General features: G+C 35.4%; 1 protein-coding gene, 1 long non-coding RNA gene and 1 pseudogene across 4 annotated transcripts; 1 reads left to right on the forward strand and 2 right to left on the reverse strand.

Annotated features, from left to right (window-relative positions):
- Nucleotides 1-2016: 2016 nt before the first annotated feature.
- LOC148772414 (uncharacterized) lies at nucleotides 2017-2687 on the reverse strand. The gene is made up of 2 exons (XR_016030104.1): nucleotides 2490-2687; nucleotides 2017-2399 (listed from the first exon to the last, which is right to left on the reverse strand). It is a non-coding gene; the product is annotated as an uncharacterized LOC148772414 (long non-coding RNA).
- Nucleotides 2688-10376: 7689 nt separating this feature from the next.
- Nucleotides 10377-11983, forward strand: LOC148772415 (uncharacterized; annotated as a pseudogene).
- Nucleotides 11984-12331: 348 nt separating this feature from the next.
- Nucleotides 12332-15650, reverse strand: BB (RING/U-box superfamily protein). 3 transcript variants are annotated; one of them, XM_012994348.2, is made up of 8 exons: nucleotides 15293-15650; nucleotides 14737-14915; nucleotides 14362-14596; nucleotides 14198-14232; nucleotides 13966-14010; nucleotides 13488-13615; nucleotides 12661-12769; nucleotides 12332-12559 (listed from the first exon to the last, which is right to left on the reverse strand). In XM_012994348.2, exons 2-8 carry the CDS (start codon nucleotides 14896-14898, stop codon nucleotides 12509-12511), a joined length of 765 nt encoding a protein of 254 aa, XP_012849802.1. In that variant the 5' UTR covers nucleotides 14899-14915; nucleotides 15293-15650; the 3' UTR covers nucleotides 12332-12508. The 3 variants fall into 3 exon arrangements, with proteins under 3 accessions (XP_012849802.1, XP_088668401.1, XP_088668405.1); XM_088812275.1 differs by having other exon boundaries at nucleotides 14737-14920; nucleotides 15293-15546; XM_088812279.1 differs by having other exon boundaries at nucleotides 15168-15301.
- Between the last annotated feature and the right edge of the window lie 1532 nt (nucleotides 15651-17182).

The raw sequence follows: 17182 nt of genomic DNA on the forward strand, positions 1-17182 counted from the left end.
TTTTAAGCTATATTTTTAAAAGCACCCATGTACCTGTTTTTTCTATTTAAATTGATTTTCCAGATATTTTGCAAACACCCCCAACTTTTAGAATTAAACATTTAATATCAACTTAACTCACAATCACTAACTTATCCTTTTAAATAAGCTTTTGTAAACACCACCATAGTAACACACAGGGGCCGAAACCTGGACATTTTATAAGGGTTGTGTTGAATTTGAGAAATATACATTCAATTGATAGTTGAAATTGAGAGCTAATTAATGCGTGTCCATCTTCGAAATACTAAAAAAAAATCAACAAATTAAAAACATAATTATTGAACATATATATATGGCGTATTTCTGATGGTAGGCGAGAGAGGCGGCTGCTTAGAGCCCCGAATTTCTAGAAAGTTTTAGGGGCTCCCAAATGATTTCTTTTATACTCTTTGGGCCTCTTTGGTTGGAGGGCTTTGAAATATAGAGAGGGATGGGATGGTTAATACTGAGATAGAAGTGTTGACAAGTTATACTTACTATGACATTTGGTTCGTGGTATTATCTCGGTACTGATAATCTCCAGACCAACAATACGCTGTTTTGTGTAGCTGATTAGTGTGGACCTAATTGGTAATTTCCGTAAAAGCCCTTGACATATTGTATAATATATCGATTTTCTGCTTCATCTCACAAAGCCCCAACCATCTGCAATTCCTGCCACAATTTCGAACCCTACATTGGTAATCGGTGAAAAATAAATCTGCCATTCAATCGAGTTAAATCGTTGAATTCGTTACATCATCATGAGTTCTGGTAGTAGTAGCTCTCACCGGAGAACGGGCAGCAACAATTTCAACGGAGTCAAGATAAATCGGGACCTTCCAAAATATTGCGATTGCGGGTACATGGTCGCCGTACAAACTTCATGGACAGATACAAACCCAGGACGACGGTTCGTATCTTGCCCTGAAAGGGGGGTAATTTGTTTCTCCATTAACTCAAAATTTATGGTTTTATTTTAAGTAATTAGGTTTTTGTATTACTCAACCTTAATAAGTGCGGTTTTGATGTTGGGCATCTGTTGGGTTACAAGTTAAAACCAGAGAACGACTATCGCAATTGTTTGTTACTGTTATTAAGTGGTTCTTCAATATTGAAACACTATATTAAGATTTTGGTTTATGCAATGAATTATCTGGTGTCGTATTAAATGCCTTGTTCTTAATTATCACAACTGAAAATTACAACGCCGCTAATCTGGTGTCGTAATGTAATGAATAATTTAAACATTAGTTCGTAATGTACCGAATTAATTTGTACTTCATATTCATACAATATGTTTGATGCTAACGAATTGAACATACAATTTCAGGTTAATGGTTGTCGTTTTTTTAATTGGTGTGATCCTGAAATGTGTGATAGATCGAAGCAAATTATACCAGGCTTGCTCAAGAGAATAAACTATTTGGAGGAGCAGGTTCCATTGGAAGTCTCCGTGTTGGTTAACAAAATATCGGATTTGGAATCCCAATTGCAGCAGCACAGTGATGGGAATGGGGAGAACCGGGTAACTATTACGTCGGCCCGTTTAGTTTTCTGGGCGGCTTCGGTATCAGTGGCTGCTTTACTCTTTTATTTCCTGGTTGTGTTGTAACTTTTTTTGCTGTACGTTGATGAAATCATATGTGTAGTGCATAAAATTGAATCGAGTTTTTTTTTTGTTGGTCATAATGCATTACGTATGCTATGTTAACCACTGCTTTATATAATTTTGTATGTAATTAGGTTGTCTTTTTTGTATTGACAATCACCCTCAAATCTTTGTACTACGTCGTAATATGTATTGGATTGTGTTTTAAATGACTTGTGAAAAGGAGAAGAATATGAAATAACAACCATATGAATAATAAATATAACCATCCGACTGAACATACGCAACATAGTACTTCCAACAAGGTGAAGTACTAGTCCACAATTCGGAATCTTAATTCCGCGGTTTTAACACATACTTAAAACAAGAAAATAAAAAAAACATATTTGCATCATAGTAGCAGATAAAAAAAACAACAAAATAAAAAAAGTGTTCAAAATAACAAAATATTGCATAAACATCATAGTAGCAGATTATACATAGCCTTAAATATAAAACGTTATAGTTACGGGGAGCGATATTCGGGTACTTCAAACTGAGCCACGTCACCTGCAAATGGAATGAGTACACGATTTTCCGGAGGAACCTGTTCAGGATCAACAATCTGGCCATCATCCCCTTCGTGAATGATGATTGGGTTATCACGATGGTATCCGGTAAAACCTCGAAAGTTGGCTATGGGAGCTTCTTTGTCTTCGAACACATATTTGCATTGTTCGTAGAACCGAAATCCATTCACCCTAAATGCCCTCTCCTCTTCCATCTCCTACAAATGGAATGCATGACCAATCGGTATTATATTGATTAACAATATATTAAATGAAGCACATAAAAAGAAAAAAAATAAAAATCTTACACGACGGTCCAAATGCCAAAAACTCCTATCCAATGTCACCTTCCTTTTCGAGCGGATGAACATCAAGCCATCTTGCGCAATGTATCGCTTAAATGCTAAGAAACGTTTTCGAAACCATTCCATTCTCCATTTGATATCAACCTCCGCAAAGTTTCTTGAGAAATGGTAGTTCATTGTCATGATAACTTCGAATAGGAGGTCTTCGTACGCCTCTTCGTTTTGCAACGTATCCACGGAGCATGAAAATCTGGCAGCGCATTACAAAGAACACCAAACTCTCAAATAATATGTGAAAATAACAGATAGATGAAAGCAAACAAATTGAAACAAATTTCGCAAACGTACAGTAGACAGTAGTAAATGTAAATTAACACAGAGTACTAGCAGATAATAAATATACGGATGAACCAAATGTTACATATACCAGTCGGGTTAGTACCTGTATCCTCCACTCGAAATCCGTTTATGAGACTGGCGCGATGTACAATTACGCGAAACCCTGATGGACTCTCTTGAAGAACGAAACCCTAACTCTGTATGATGTCAACGGAAAATTAAAAAAATGCAAAGAACCTGCAATTTCATATATAGTGAATGATGTCAACGAAAAATTTAAAAAATGCAAAGAACCTGCAATTTCATATAACCTTTCCGCAAATGTTGGGTGTACCTGAACAGGAAGCTTCGATTGAGAGAAATATGGTGAATTTCAGTATGCTCTTCAGGTGGGGCTGGGTAAAATTAGGGCAGCAAAGTCACGGGGAATTTGACAAGAAAGTTCGTTTATATATGTAATATATTTGTAAATTTTTCATTTGTTGAGGGCAACTTAGACATTGTACACTCCACTTAGATATAGGGATTATCACGTGTTAATTAGTCAAGGCAAATTCGGCTTGACAAATAATAAATCATTTGCTTGATAAATCAAGTGGGACCACATATCACGAGACCTTGTAACAGCCGAACCAAATACCGTATACTGAGGAACTATTCGTCCCATCAAGCGTAATAACTCGAACCAAAGGAGCCCTTTATATGTTAGTAATAGTATTAAATAATATTTAAAATCTGGTAATAGTTCAACAATTCAAATAGTCATAACTATATAATTTGACCTAGTGTAAATATGTGTTGGATAATTTTTGTACTCATTCTTGCATTTGTCACAATTATATTATTTGACATAATATGTATTTATAAGTTTTTTATTTAAGCTGATTAGAAAACTTATAGAAACCTAATTTTGCTCAGTTAATCTTAAAATATGAAACTCGTGTATGTTCTGTAAGTAGTTAAAAACTCGGTGCAAATTTTAGAATCTTTCTTCACTTGATATTAGCCGCATTTGACGCATCTGATTGCTGCGTGATGATTTTATTGAAAAAGATGGAAGCCACTTTATTTATTTTAGGGCAAATTACGACCACCTCTGAGATATGGCTAAATTACAACAACAATAAAAAAAAAAAAAAAAAAAAAAAAAAAAAAAAAAAAACAATGTATTGTTTGGGTAATTACAGCCACTCCCTCATTTTAAATATTTTTACATAAATTTTATGTAATTCGGTTATTTAAGGAACCAAATCGTATATTCAGCTAGGCAAAACGGTATGAAATGCAGGCGTACCGAAATTTCAGTTTGGTTTTACCAATTTAACATCCATAAATTTACCTCTTGAGGGTATTTTTATGAGATAATACATAGTTGAGGGGGTAACTGTAATTACTCAAACAGGAGGGGATTTTCGTAATTTGACCATAACTCAGGGGTGGCCGTAATTTGCCCTTTATTTTATGAAATTTGTTTTTCACTCTTGACGAAATATCTAGTAAAGTATATTGGGGTATTTGCACTTGGCTCCCCTGTGAAATGTCTAATTGTCAAAAAACCCCCTCGGATAAAAAAATTAGCAAATACCCCCCTATGAAAGGAAGTCAATGACAATAAGGACCCTACGAGTGAATCGTGGGATACACTCGCGGTTCATGCAGCAGGGCGTGCGTTTTAGGACATTTTAGGACAGGAAAAGACATAAAAGCCCTTCAAAAAAATCAATCAACAAAAGGACATTTTAGGGCGTGCGTTCTATCGTCTCTCACGAATCGCCCGGAGTCTCCACCGCCGCCGCCGCCACCACTGCCCTTCTCTCTCCACCGCAAACTCCTATTTCGACTCACCCCAACCCTCTAGCAATTATAACTCCCCTCCCACTCGCCGCCGCCTGCACCACCTCTTCGAGCTCTCCGGTAATTTTGGCTCCAAAATTCAATGGCACAATCACAGCAGCTCGATAAGATCAATCGGCGCCTATCACAAACTTATTCAGCACTCCAGCTTTTCCACCACAGCACCCGACGGAAAACGAGAAGAATCGAAAAAGCCGAATATCAACAATGGCGATCGTTCGTGGATTGATGTTTATTTGCCGGAAAATGCGCGGCCGTACGCTCGGCTGGCGCGGCTGGACAAGCCGATCGGCACTTGGCTTCTGGCTTGGCCATGTATGTGGTGAGTGTATTTTGTTTACGCCACATAAAAACCACATCCTTCTTCTCCAAATCGCCACCTATTAATCGGCGGCGGAGAGATCTCCAGTGAGGTAGGCGGCGGAGAGATCTCCAGTGAGTTAGGGTCGCCGATGGAGTCTCCAGTGATGTTGGGTCGCCGCTCGGAGTATCCTGTGATGATTGGCCGGTGATGGAAGGGGGAGTGCGCTGCCATGGAGGTGACATCCATGGCAGACGCAACAAAGTTGAAGGGCTCTGGGGTAAGGTGTCGAGGAGAGGAATTTGAACGAGGGGTGGGCGGCGGTGATTCGAGACAGCGGCAGTGTAGAGGGAGAGAAATTTGAAGGAGTGGGTGGGTGTCGGAGGGCCAGACGGCGGCGGTGCTGAACTTATTATAGGCCGACGGAAATGGGGAAGAAGGAAATGGGGAAGAAGGTGTAAACTTTGGAAATTACAATTTGGTCCTCTAAATTTAGGTTATTTATAATTAAATCAGTTTGATTTTTTTTTCTTTTTTGCTTTATTTTTTATTAAGGGCAATTCTGTCATTTCACGTAAGTCAACGAGTCAGTGCACACAAAGGGGCGGTGGGCTGACTAAAACACAACATAGGGGGTTATATGCTAATTTTTTTTTCCGAGGGGGTTTTTTGCTTCCGAGAAATAACACAGGGGGGTCTATGCAATTAACTCAAAGTATATTATCCCCCTGTAAGTTGTGTCTAATAACATATAGACCCTTGTATTTTAAATCATTGCAAAGACCCCTTAAATACTTATCAAAGTACAAGAGGACCTCGTTAAAAAATCTGTGGGCCTACACAAGGAAAACAGTAACCCATACAAACGAAAAGGAATAAAAATGGAACAAACATAGTCATATATGATCGATCTATTCCAAAAGGCCAAAAAATAGGGCTAAAAGAGAAAAAACAAAGACTACTATATTCCTAAGTAGAGTAATTCGCGATAATTGCAGGAAGGCCCTAAGGCGGGGGTGATAATGCAATTTAGCCGAATCTGCAGAACAGCCCAGCAAAACTTTCTGTAAATTGCAGAAATGGCCCCAGCAGCACTCCTTGCTTCTTAATTCTGTATATTGCAAAAACGGCCCCATTAGTGTCAAAATTGCAATACACCACATCTTCATAAAACCAGCCCAGAATATATAAACTCATCAAATACGAATTGCAATTCCCAAATGATCACTGACGTACGCAGGGCGCACCTCTGGAGGGAGACTAATTGTAATTAGTATTGAGTTTTAACTCATTCAATAATATTTTCACATTTCAATAAATATATTTTTAAAATAATATAAGAAAATTAATAATACTGTAATTTTACTTTTTTCGCTAATTAACTTTATGGGTAAATTACAAACACCCCCTGAGGTATGGTCAAATTACAAAAACACCCCTCTTGTTTGGATAATTACAACCACCCCTCAACTCCTCAAATTTAGTGGAATCTTCGAGATTATATTGAATATTATCACTTTTGTACCCGTTTTATCCCATTCAAACTCTACATTATGAAGCAAGATGATCATAATATGTGATTTTTAACTTGTATATATCAATTTGTGGTGCATCGGAAACTGTATTTTTACACAAAACGAATACAAACTAGAGCACATTTCACGGAATCTAGATGATTATGTTGAATTTGGCACCATAAGGGTGGAGGTGTAAGAAAAAATCATAGTTGAGGGGGTAGATGTAATTATCCAAACAAGAGGGGGGTTTTTGTAATTTGACCATACCTCGGGGGTGTTTGTAATTTACCCTTAACTTTAATAATGAACTATACGGATATACCCAACTAGGTTCTCATGGAAAAAATGGGGAATTTGGTTAAATTTCTCTCAAAAATATTTGTTTTAGCTAATAGTTCGTCTCGATATTTTGAATTTGTTAAGAGTTTCTATGACAGATTAGTTGGACAGCTTAGAATGGAAATAAACAACTTAATTGGAAACTTAAAACAGACAAATAAACAACTTAGTAGTAGAATTTGGTCTGAAAGTATACATCTTAGACTTATAAGGAGAACTAAGACCGATGAGAATAATAGTTTCCGGTGATGTGGTTGACGGAAATTAAGCGGTCGATGGTAGGGGACCAGTAAGGAGAGGCAGGCAAATGAGTAGAAGAAACATCATATTTGGGAATGGATGTGGTTTTGAGCATAGTTAAGGTGAAGGAGAATAAGATATTCTCAGTCTAATGATATGCTTATAAGTAAATTGCAAGGATAAAATTCATCCTCAAAGAGTAATTAAGACATCCTAATTCAGTACTAGTGCTCAAGTATTATAAACAATAATATCCTGAAATTTATCTAGACGATCGGATAATGATAACGGTTGAATAACTACTAATTAAACTAAAAATGATTAAATCAAACGCGAAAAACAAAGACACGTGAGGTCTTATAAAATTTGGCAAATGGCAAAGAGGGACATGACAATGGAGTTAAATGCACATTGGTCCATAGAAAAAACAGTCTTCCAAATAAACTCATCCTTATATCTCTGTCTAAAATACCTTTCATAGTATACTTTTTATCAATTTCATCCACCATACTCTAAATTCCTCAATATTACACATTGACCCCGGATTTAAATAAATATATCACATTAACACCCATTTTAATATTTTTTTGAAAAAGTAGTTTTTGTTTGAAATTTTTTTTCCGGCCAGATTATGCCGTTGACTTGGCGGTTCTCCAGCGTTAGACTTTTTTCTGTTTTTTTTTTTTAAATCTCTAACATAGATTCAACACGGATCCATCTCCTCTAGAAGAGGAAGAATTAGTTCATAATGAAATAAATTAAACCAAATTATTTCATAATACTAATCTAACTAAGAATTCAACAAGTAATAGTGAAAATTAAACCACTCTCTTGGATTCTTCGTTGCCTCATTGATAGGTCAAATTCCATCTCATAATTTCCCACTAATGCATTATTTTATAGCCGCCTATTGTGTTTCTCTTTGCTATCATTGGTCCTGAAATTGATATATTTACTACTCCCTTCGTCCCAATTTAAATAACGTTTTGGGTTGTTACACACATATTAAGAAAATCAATAAATGTGTATAGATTATAGTGAAAAGCATAGGAAAATACTAATATATCCTTGACATTAATTATTTTACAACTAACAAATCAGGAGTGAGAAAGGGTAAAATTAAAAATAATGCAATTAATGATGCATTGAAAATCTAAAATGACAAATAATTTGGGACAAAAAAAACTCTCTAAAAAGACATATAATATGGGACAGAGGGAGTACAAAAAACGTTATCCATATATTATTGTGATATTTAAAACAATTTATTTTGAATAAAAAATAAAAAATAAAAAATTCCTACTTAACGGGTAGATTTATATTTTTGTTTAAAGTCACAAGTGTAAGCATCAATTAGCAACTATTATCTTTAAGTTGTAATTAAATTTACCAGTTCTCGGGTAGTAGATATCTATATAGACTTGGTAAAAGTTTAATTAAGCTCGTTAAAGTCGTGTTTTCATATGCACTAGAAAAAAACAGAAGAAATTTGCGTCTTAATATTTAAAAAAAAACAAAAGCAGGATAAATTTCTATCTTAAAAAATAAAAAAAATAAAGAAAAAAAGGGAAATAGAAAAAAAAAAAATTGTGTCGTTGTTCATCTGCATGCATGCAGGCCAAATTTCGTTTTCGAGTTAGTTTAATTTCAATTAGCAAAGAATTAGTCTAACCTTAGACAAGAACTAGTCGATTCTACATGCAGAGAAACCTCCAGTATTTTTTTTTTTTTTTTTTTGAGTAATTCAAGTCATTACAAGGGAAAACCTCCAGTATTTTTACTCCAACTATAAGTTAACATTTTTTTATAGCCTTGTAAAAGCTACACTCAATAGACATACATACCTCGGGTCGATTAGGGGCGGATCTAGACATGACCGATTCTGACTACAGGCAAGAGACAGTGGCGTAACTAAGGCACCCCAAGACTCAAGAGGGGGGCAGCAGCCCCTCAATAATTTTTTTTTTTGATTTTTTTATTTTTATTTCTATATGTTAGTCTATTTGCCCCTCATAAAAAAATAAAAATACCCACTTATAATGTATAATTTTTAAATTTAAGGAGTTTCAACAATGATATATGCTTGAATTACATTAACTTATAAACCTCAGAAATGTTTTTAATATTACATATATTTACTTGTTCAATAATATTTATATGGTTATTTTCAAAAGAACTTCGGTCTGCCACGAACCCCAGAAATTTTTTATTTACTTTAATTTCGTCAATTTTTAGTTATATTTGCTCCAAAATTCTTAACTGCTACCAAAAAATTAGTGTCCGGCCATGCTCGTTAGAATGAATCCATTTTTACAAATTCTTAAAATTCGCTTAGAGCCTCCAATTTATCAGAAATGACCATGAATGTAGACACTTTTGTTGGAAGGGGGGAACTTGTTTAAAATAGCACATTGAAAAGTAGGTTAGGTGTTCCAGGACAACGCCCTCCGAATTTATTTTAGAGTTATTCACACAAAAAAAAAGGCTAAAATGAATATAATTCTTAATTAAAAAGTATAAATTTCAATAGTAATATTTTATATTGTATTAACAAATAGAAAAAAAAAATATCTCAATTTGGGCGGCTGCCTGCCTCGGGTAGCATCATAAATTAAATTTATTTACAACTAGCATTTTTCCCCGTGTGATGCACGGGATATATTTAAATAATGGAAAAGAGTAATCAATTTAATACATAATAAGAAAATATAGTACACTAATATAGTAAAATTTAATAATGTAGTATTATTCATATTTTATATAACTTTAGTATTGGGTTAGTTTTAATTTTGATAATTCTTAAAAATTATAGTTATTGATGAAAAATAGGAGATTAATAATTGTTGAAAATTATAGTTAAAAAATTAGTACATAAAAAATATTAAAAATAAATAATTACATAAGTAGCAATAAGGTAGGATTCTTCACGGGTTAGTTTTAATTTTGATAATTGTTAAAAATTATAGTTAGAAATTAGTAGATAAAAAATATTAAAAATAAATAATTACAGAAATATCATTAGGGTTTTTTAGGTTATCCAGCATTTCTTTCTTTTATATATAAAATTACACAAAAATATATATTTAACATAAAATAGAACCATATTGCTACATCAAAAATCAAACTACTCTTAATCAACTGACCAATTCTTTAACTTTGGCCTACATAAGCAATTACCAAACCATATGAATCATGAATTAGAAAATTTGTACTGCAAGACTAATTCAACGTCATTTCGAAAAAAATTTCCTTATATAAACCAAATTATTAGTTCTCATAAATCAATCCAGAAACAAAAAAAAACAGAAACTTCAGGTTTATTTAGTAAGAAGATATTAAATTTGAATTTGCAGTATTTGATCGTTGCTTTTAGAAATTATAGTCATGGGGAGCTACATGGAATCCCGTCGTTGGGTTCTGTTAGCTCTCTTTGTTACCCTCACTGCGTCAGTAAACGGTGACTTGCCACCGTATTGGAACCCCTACTCATATTCTACGCCGCCATACACTTATGCCTCACCCCCACCGCCACCCTACAAGTACGAATTTCCCCCTCCACCACCTTACATCTATAAATCACCGCCACCTCCACCGTACAAGTATGAATCACCGCCACCACCTCCATATGTTTATAAATCACCACCACCACCACCTTATGTATACACGTCACCACCACCTCCACCATACAAGTATGAATCACCCCCTCCACCGCCTTATGTCTATAAGTCACCACCACCTCCACCGTACAAGTACGAATCCCCGCCACCGCCTCCATATTTGTACAAATCCCCACCTCCACCACCTTATAAGTACGAATCTCCTCCGCCACCACCGTATGTCTATAAATCACCACCACCTCCACCTTATAAGTATGAGTCACCTCCACCCCCACCATACAAGTATGAATCACCACCACCACCTCCATATAAATACAAATCCCCACCTCCACCACCTTACAAATACGAATCTCCTCCACCACCACCTTACATCTACAAATCACCACCACCTCCACCTTACAAGTATGAGTCCCCTCCACCGCCACCATATGTTTACAAGTCGCCACCACCACCACCATATATCTACAAATCCCCACCACCACCACCACCTTACAAATATGAATCTCCTCCACCACCACCTTACGTCTACAAATCGTCTCCACCGCCACCATATGTGTACAAGTCCCCGCCTCCACCACCTTACATATACAAATCTCCACCACCTCCTCCGTACAAGTATGAGTCACCACCACCCCCACCTTACAAGTATGAGTCTCCACCACCGCCTCCATACGTGTACAAGTCCCCACCTCCACCACCTTACATATACAAATCGCCACCACCTCCACCATACAAATATGAGTCGCCTCCACCACCACCTTATAAATATGAATCACCTCCACCACCGCCATACGTTTACAAATCTCCACCACCACCACCTTATGTCTACAAGTCACCACCACCACCACCACCATACAAGTATGAATCACCTCCTCCCCCACCTTACAAGTATGAGTCACCCCCACCACCACCCTACATATGCAAGTCACCACCACCACCACCATACGTCTATAAATCGCCTCCACCTCCACCTTATAAATACGAGTCACCACCACCACCGCCATACATCTACAAATCACCACCGCCACCACCTTACAAGTACGAATCACCACCACCACCTCCATATGTTTACAAATCCCCACCACCTCCTCCATACAAGTACGAGTCACCTCCACCCCCCACCTTATAAGTACGAATCTCCACCACCACCCCCAAGTTACTATTAGACTTGTAATATCCCTCCACCAACCACATTTCATTACCAAATATCAAACCCTTCCTAAATAATATTTTCTTCATCAAATCAAACTTTATAAATAAAAGTATATTCCCCTCCTCACATCCGTAAACGTCCATTCCCTTACCATAAATAAACTGCCCGGAGAAAAAAGAAAAATTCCTTTAATAATCCCCGCAAAGTGTTACACTTCGGAGAATTCATCCATATGTAATGTATTTGTGAACCTTAGATGTATTTAAACATGTATTTCGTTTCCGTGTTATTGTACTTTATATATTCAACTGAATAAAACGTGTTTGTTTAGTTGTAAGTATCTCTCTTCCCTTCAATACTTTGCTTTCGTTCTATAGTCAAATCCATCACGAATTCTCCTCCAATTAAGCAAGGATAAATTTCGGATTAATTATGAAAATCGAAAAAAGTAACTATAGGACTGCAGTTCTTTTTGCATTAGAAAATTAAACCGAAAAATTTGGATTACTTTTCATATATATATAAGTAGATCTTGTACACTACAAGGAAGAAAGGCAACTAGTAGAGCCGGCATATTCCTTCTTCGTATGAAGAAAAGAAATTAAAGAGCATAAAAGAATGTATAAGAGACAACCCCTTTTCGCCATACGACGTACTTTCAGTTAATTTGTTGATTCTTCGCCAAATACCTCTGTGTTGCAAACTGGACATGCCTGGGAGAAAAAAAAGTCGTAAAATCAGCTGTCGGAAATATTAAGAAAATAGATTTACCTTTTTCTCTTTTTTTTTTTAAATGTAATGGTGTTGGGTTTACCTTATTGATGCTCAACCATTTGGAGACGCAATCCGCATGGTACGCATGCTTGCATGGCAAATTGATTTGTCGGTCCCCTCTTTTATATCGCATTTGACAAATAACGCATCTGTTTTACCATAGCAGAAATTAAGCACGACGCTTTTTTTGATACATTTAGGAAAAAATCTACAATCTATCATTGATCGTAGTTATGAATAAACTCGACCGCATTTGCTGCAATTCAGACCAGGAAAAAAAAAAAAAAAAAAACCTTCAAAAGCTCGCTAAAGCAACAAGACCGAAACAAACTAATTCTTATGAATGAAATATTTATTGGTGCTGTTAAAACTTAAAAATCTTGATAGTTTCAGATCAAAGTGTTTTGTGGAAAGCTTGAAAAGACAAAAATAAAAAATAAATAAATAAAAGACGACGACTTTACACAATTCCCTAAATAAATCCAGCGCTGCAAATAATTAATTATTCATCTCGGGAAAATGGAAGGCTCCTAAAAAGACTCGTTCTTACCTAAAGTACAGCACTTTGGGACTAGAAAAAACATATAGGTATGTTCATATAGAAGAGATATACGATTTGTTGCTTCATGCTTTCCTATGAGAGATTGATTTTCTTGATATCATTATACCGTTAATAAGAACTTTCCGAATGTAGAAGTGGATTGGAGAATTTTGTTTATGAAACAATTCATCATTAATCAGAAGGTTTATTGATGTAGTACAGTCGGCAAAAGCAAGTGGAAAATGTAAAAAAATTAAATAAATAAATAAATAAGGTAGGCTTAAAGATTCGCAAGAAAAATAAGAACCTCATCGGCAGAATGTCACCTGTCTCCAGATTTTCGTCTCGAGAAAATTCCACCGAACTTGTGTTTTGAAGTTGGAAGTAAATTAATGAGCTCTTGTGGAAGTCCTCGGCTTTCGGTTCCCACTGCCTCGCCTAAATCGAGAAGTTCCTACATACACAAAAACATGAATAAATTAACCTTAAATTCAAATAGTTCGTCTTCTCCGAGTAAATACTCTGCAGTCGTTAGGGAATGAAAACATATGACAATGGGCATCTTTTGAACCATTTCGTTATGTCCTCTGGAAATCATTTTTTTACAAATTACTTAATTAAGTTTTACACTAAATATATCTCTAATGGCATTATAGTCATTGTCCATTCTCGAACATCGTTTTGTTGCCTAGCCAATATATATTGTACTAATTTTTTCACTACTTACAGTTAAATATGACAACACAAACCAAAATCGAAACAAAATCTATAGAAACCCGAATAACACTGGGGAAAATTCCCTACCTCGTATGTCATGTTGTCGGGATCAATATCATCTTCCCACAAGACCTACAATAACACAAACCAAACGAAAAATTCAAAAAAATAATAATAATATTAATAACAACTTTGTAGCCCCTGTAATTCATTTATGCAAGAAGATGAGCTAACATGCAAACCGGATGAAAAACGAAAGAAAATTCTCAAATGAGGTAAGCCAGCTGTCAAATAGAATCGAAAAAAAAAAATGCCAAACCTGAGTACTATCAGCATCTTCATGATGTGGAGACCCTGCATTAGGAAACAATGCAAGAATCGGTTAAAACACGATTTATTTTTTTTGTCTAAAAAATCAAGAATTTCATTTTGCCTCGAACATAATACTACTCAAATAAAAGATTAAAAAAAGCGGTTACTTACGTTCCTCCGGAATAGAATGTACGGTGGTGGTCATACTTTGTTCGGACGGTAAATCGACAGCTATCGGATCTTCCGACATTGTCATCGAAGGGTACTCCCAATCTCTTCTGTTCAAATCCATCCTTCTAGAATGTTCGTTGTCCTCGTACATTCCGTAATACGAAGAAGTACTCTCCGAACCGGATAATCCGTATCTATACGAATTCATATGCTGCATCGACCAATACGCAGATTCCTGTATCGAAACATCAATCTCTTCATCACATACAAATACAACATTTTTTTATTCTTCGTCCACTAAAACCGAAACCCGAAACCCGAAAACCAAATACAACGTTTTTGTAACATGATTACTAATTTTGAACAAAAAATAACCTGATCGTGCATCGGAATCTGCCCGGTGTTAAAGTAATGCAAAGGGGCTGCCGGAAAACCGCCGCCGCCGCCGCCGAAGAAATCTACGAAACCCTCTGAAGCAGGGCAAGAGTAGCCGCCGCTGTCTATGTAATGCAACCCCACTTGATGATTCTCATTCATTATTTGCTCCAAAAAAACTGGTCTTCCCCCAAAAACAATTCAGACAGAAAATCAAAAATTAAAAATAAAATTAATTTTAGAAATAAGTAACAAAAAAAAAAAAAACAGGAGTATATAAGGCTAAGGAATTCAAAAAGGCAGGGTATTCTAGAACATTCTGGCCACATACGACGAACGAACAAACAAAATGTAGGATTTTTTTTCCAGAAATTAATATTTTTTAAATTAAAAATAAATAAAAAAGCACGCCGGCAAACAATACGACATACATTACGGTCTCATGCAATTTGATTTCACTAACCACGAATCGTTCGAGAAAGTTACAAAAAAAAAACATTGAAATAGATAAGCGTGCCCGTATGTATGTATGTATGTATAATGTATGTATACATACCTCTGCTTTGGTGAAGAGACCAAAAATTAAAAATAATGCGGCGAATTAAGATTTGGTTCCAATTCCTCTTTTTTTAATTTACGAACAGAGGGGGGGAAGCAGATTCACACACAGTGGCGGTGTGGGTGAGTGTTTTTTTTTTTTTTGGTTTTTTTTGGGTTTCTCTTTGTCTGTGTGTGACGTGTGAAATGGCAGAGTTGTCTGTCTGCTTTGCTTGAGGCGCTTATGCCGGACTTGAGATACACGCCACCCCCATCCCCACCCCCATCTCCATTTTTCTATTTACGTCTTTCTCTCTCCTCTCTCTCTCTCTCTCCTCTCTCTCTGCACACTTCTAAGTTTTGTGACGTTTCATTGTAATGTTTTTGTTGTTTATTACCAGTTAATCAAATCTATCTATCTAAAGCAAATTCCCCCTTTACTCAAATTTTTCTCTTTTTTTAAATAACTCTCTTAATTAAATTTATTCGTTAAATTTTTTATTTATTTTTTAAATAACTCTCTTAATTAAATTTATTCGTTAATTTTTTGTGACCACGAATTTCTTTTTATGAAAAGAAAATAATAGAATGGGCAAGTTTGATTGAATGTAATTAGAACTAGAATTAGATATTGGGAAGGAATAGTTTAAAGAATAAAAATGCACTACATCTTTTAGTAAATGTATGATATTTTATGTAATAAATTAAATTTAAAATCTAGTATAAATCCCATCTTTTTCTTTCAAGAATATCACATTATTGATCGTCATGACATGAGTTTATCAAATTTTAATGTATAAATCATACTAGTATCTGCTGCAGACGCTTGATTTTTTTGGATCTATGAAGCTTTCTTCGATCAATTGATCCACCATTTTTTTCTATTTTTAATCGAGTATAAATAAATAAAACTTCCCAAAAAAACCATCCACTCCAAAATAAAATAAAAATTATTTAGAAAAAGCTAAAAGTCGTTATTTAGATTTAGAAATTCAACTAAATTTAAATGTAAGAGTGAAAATATAAATTTAGGTGGAAGGGATAAAGAAGAAAAAAATTAAAATTAAAAAAGTGACCTACGTTTACTAAAAATTGGGCTGTATTTATAATTTTAGATAGGTTAGAGGATTTGGCAAAATCGGAATAAAATAGTAGGGAAGAGAGAGAAAGAGGGGAGGGGGGAGGGGGGGCAATAGGCATGTGAATAAAAAGCCGTAAACGTAGGGGATGAGAAGTAAATATGAATATCGAGGAAAGGTCCGACCCGAATTCACAAAACAGTGTCAGCAAAATCTTTGCCTTACAGCTGTTTCTGTAGCAACTGCTCCTACATTTCCAAATAGTTTGGTCCCCTGTCTTGTTTTAAACCACCTTCCTCACTCAATTTACATATAGATAATCTTGTTTATTCACACTTTCACACTTTCTCTTTTCTTTTTTCTTTTTTCTTTTTTTTTTTTAATTTTTTTTAATTTATGTATTTTAAGCTCTCTTTATTTTATTCTTCTTTTTTCTTCTTCTATTTTTGTATTTTTTGAAAGATAAATGTATGGGAGACTTACGGCCACCCCTGAGTTATGGTCAATTTCGAAAAACCCCGTTCTGTTTGGGTAATTACGACCACCCCTCAACTATATATTATCTTACGAAAATACTCCTCTAGAGGTAAATTTAGGGATATTGAATCGGTGAAATCGAACCGAAATTTCGGTACGCCAACATTTCATACCGGTTACCGAATTTAATATACGATTTTGTTCGGTGAATAACCGAATTACATAAATTTTATGTAAAAATATTTAAAAGGATGGGGTGGCTGTAATTACCGAAACAAGAGAATTGTTTCGTAATTTGTCCATACCTCAAGGGTAGCCGTAATTTGCCCTAAATGTTTTGTAATTGACACGTG

Source organism: Erythranthe guttata, chromosome 2, assembly GCF_056151865.1.
Source record: "Erythranthe guttata isolate IM_541 chromosome 2, IM_541, whole genome shotgun sequence".
In the NCBI taxonomy this organism is placed as follows: Eukaryota; Viridiplantae; Streptophyta; class Magnoliopsida; order Lamiales; family Phrymaceae; genus Erythranthe; species Erythranthe guttata.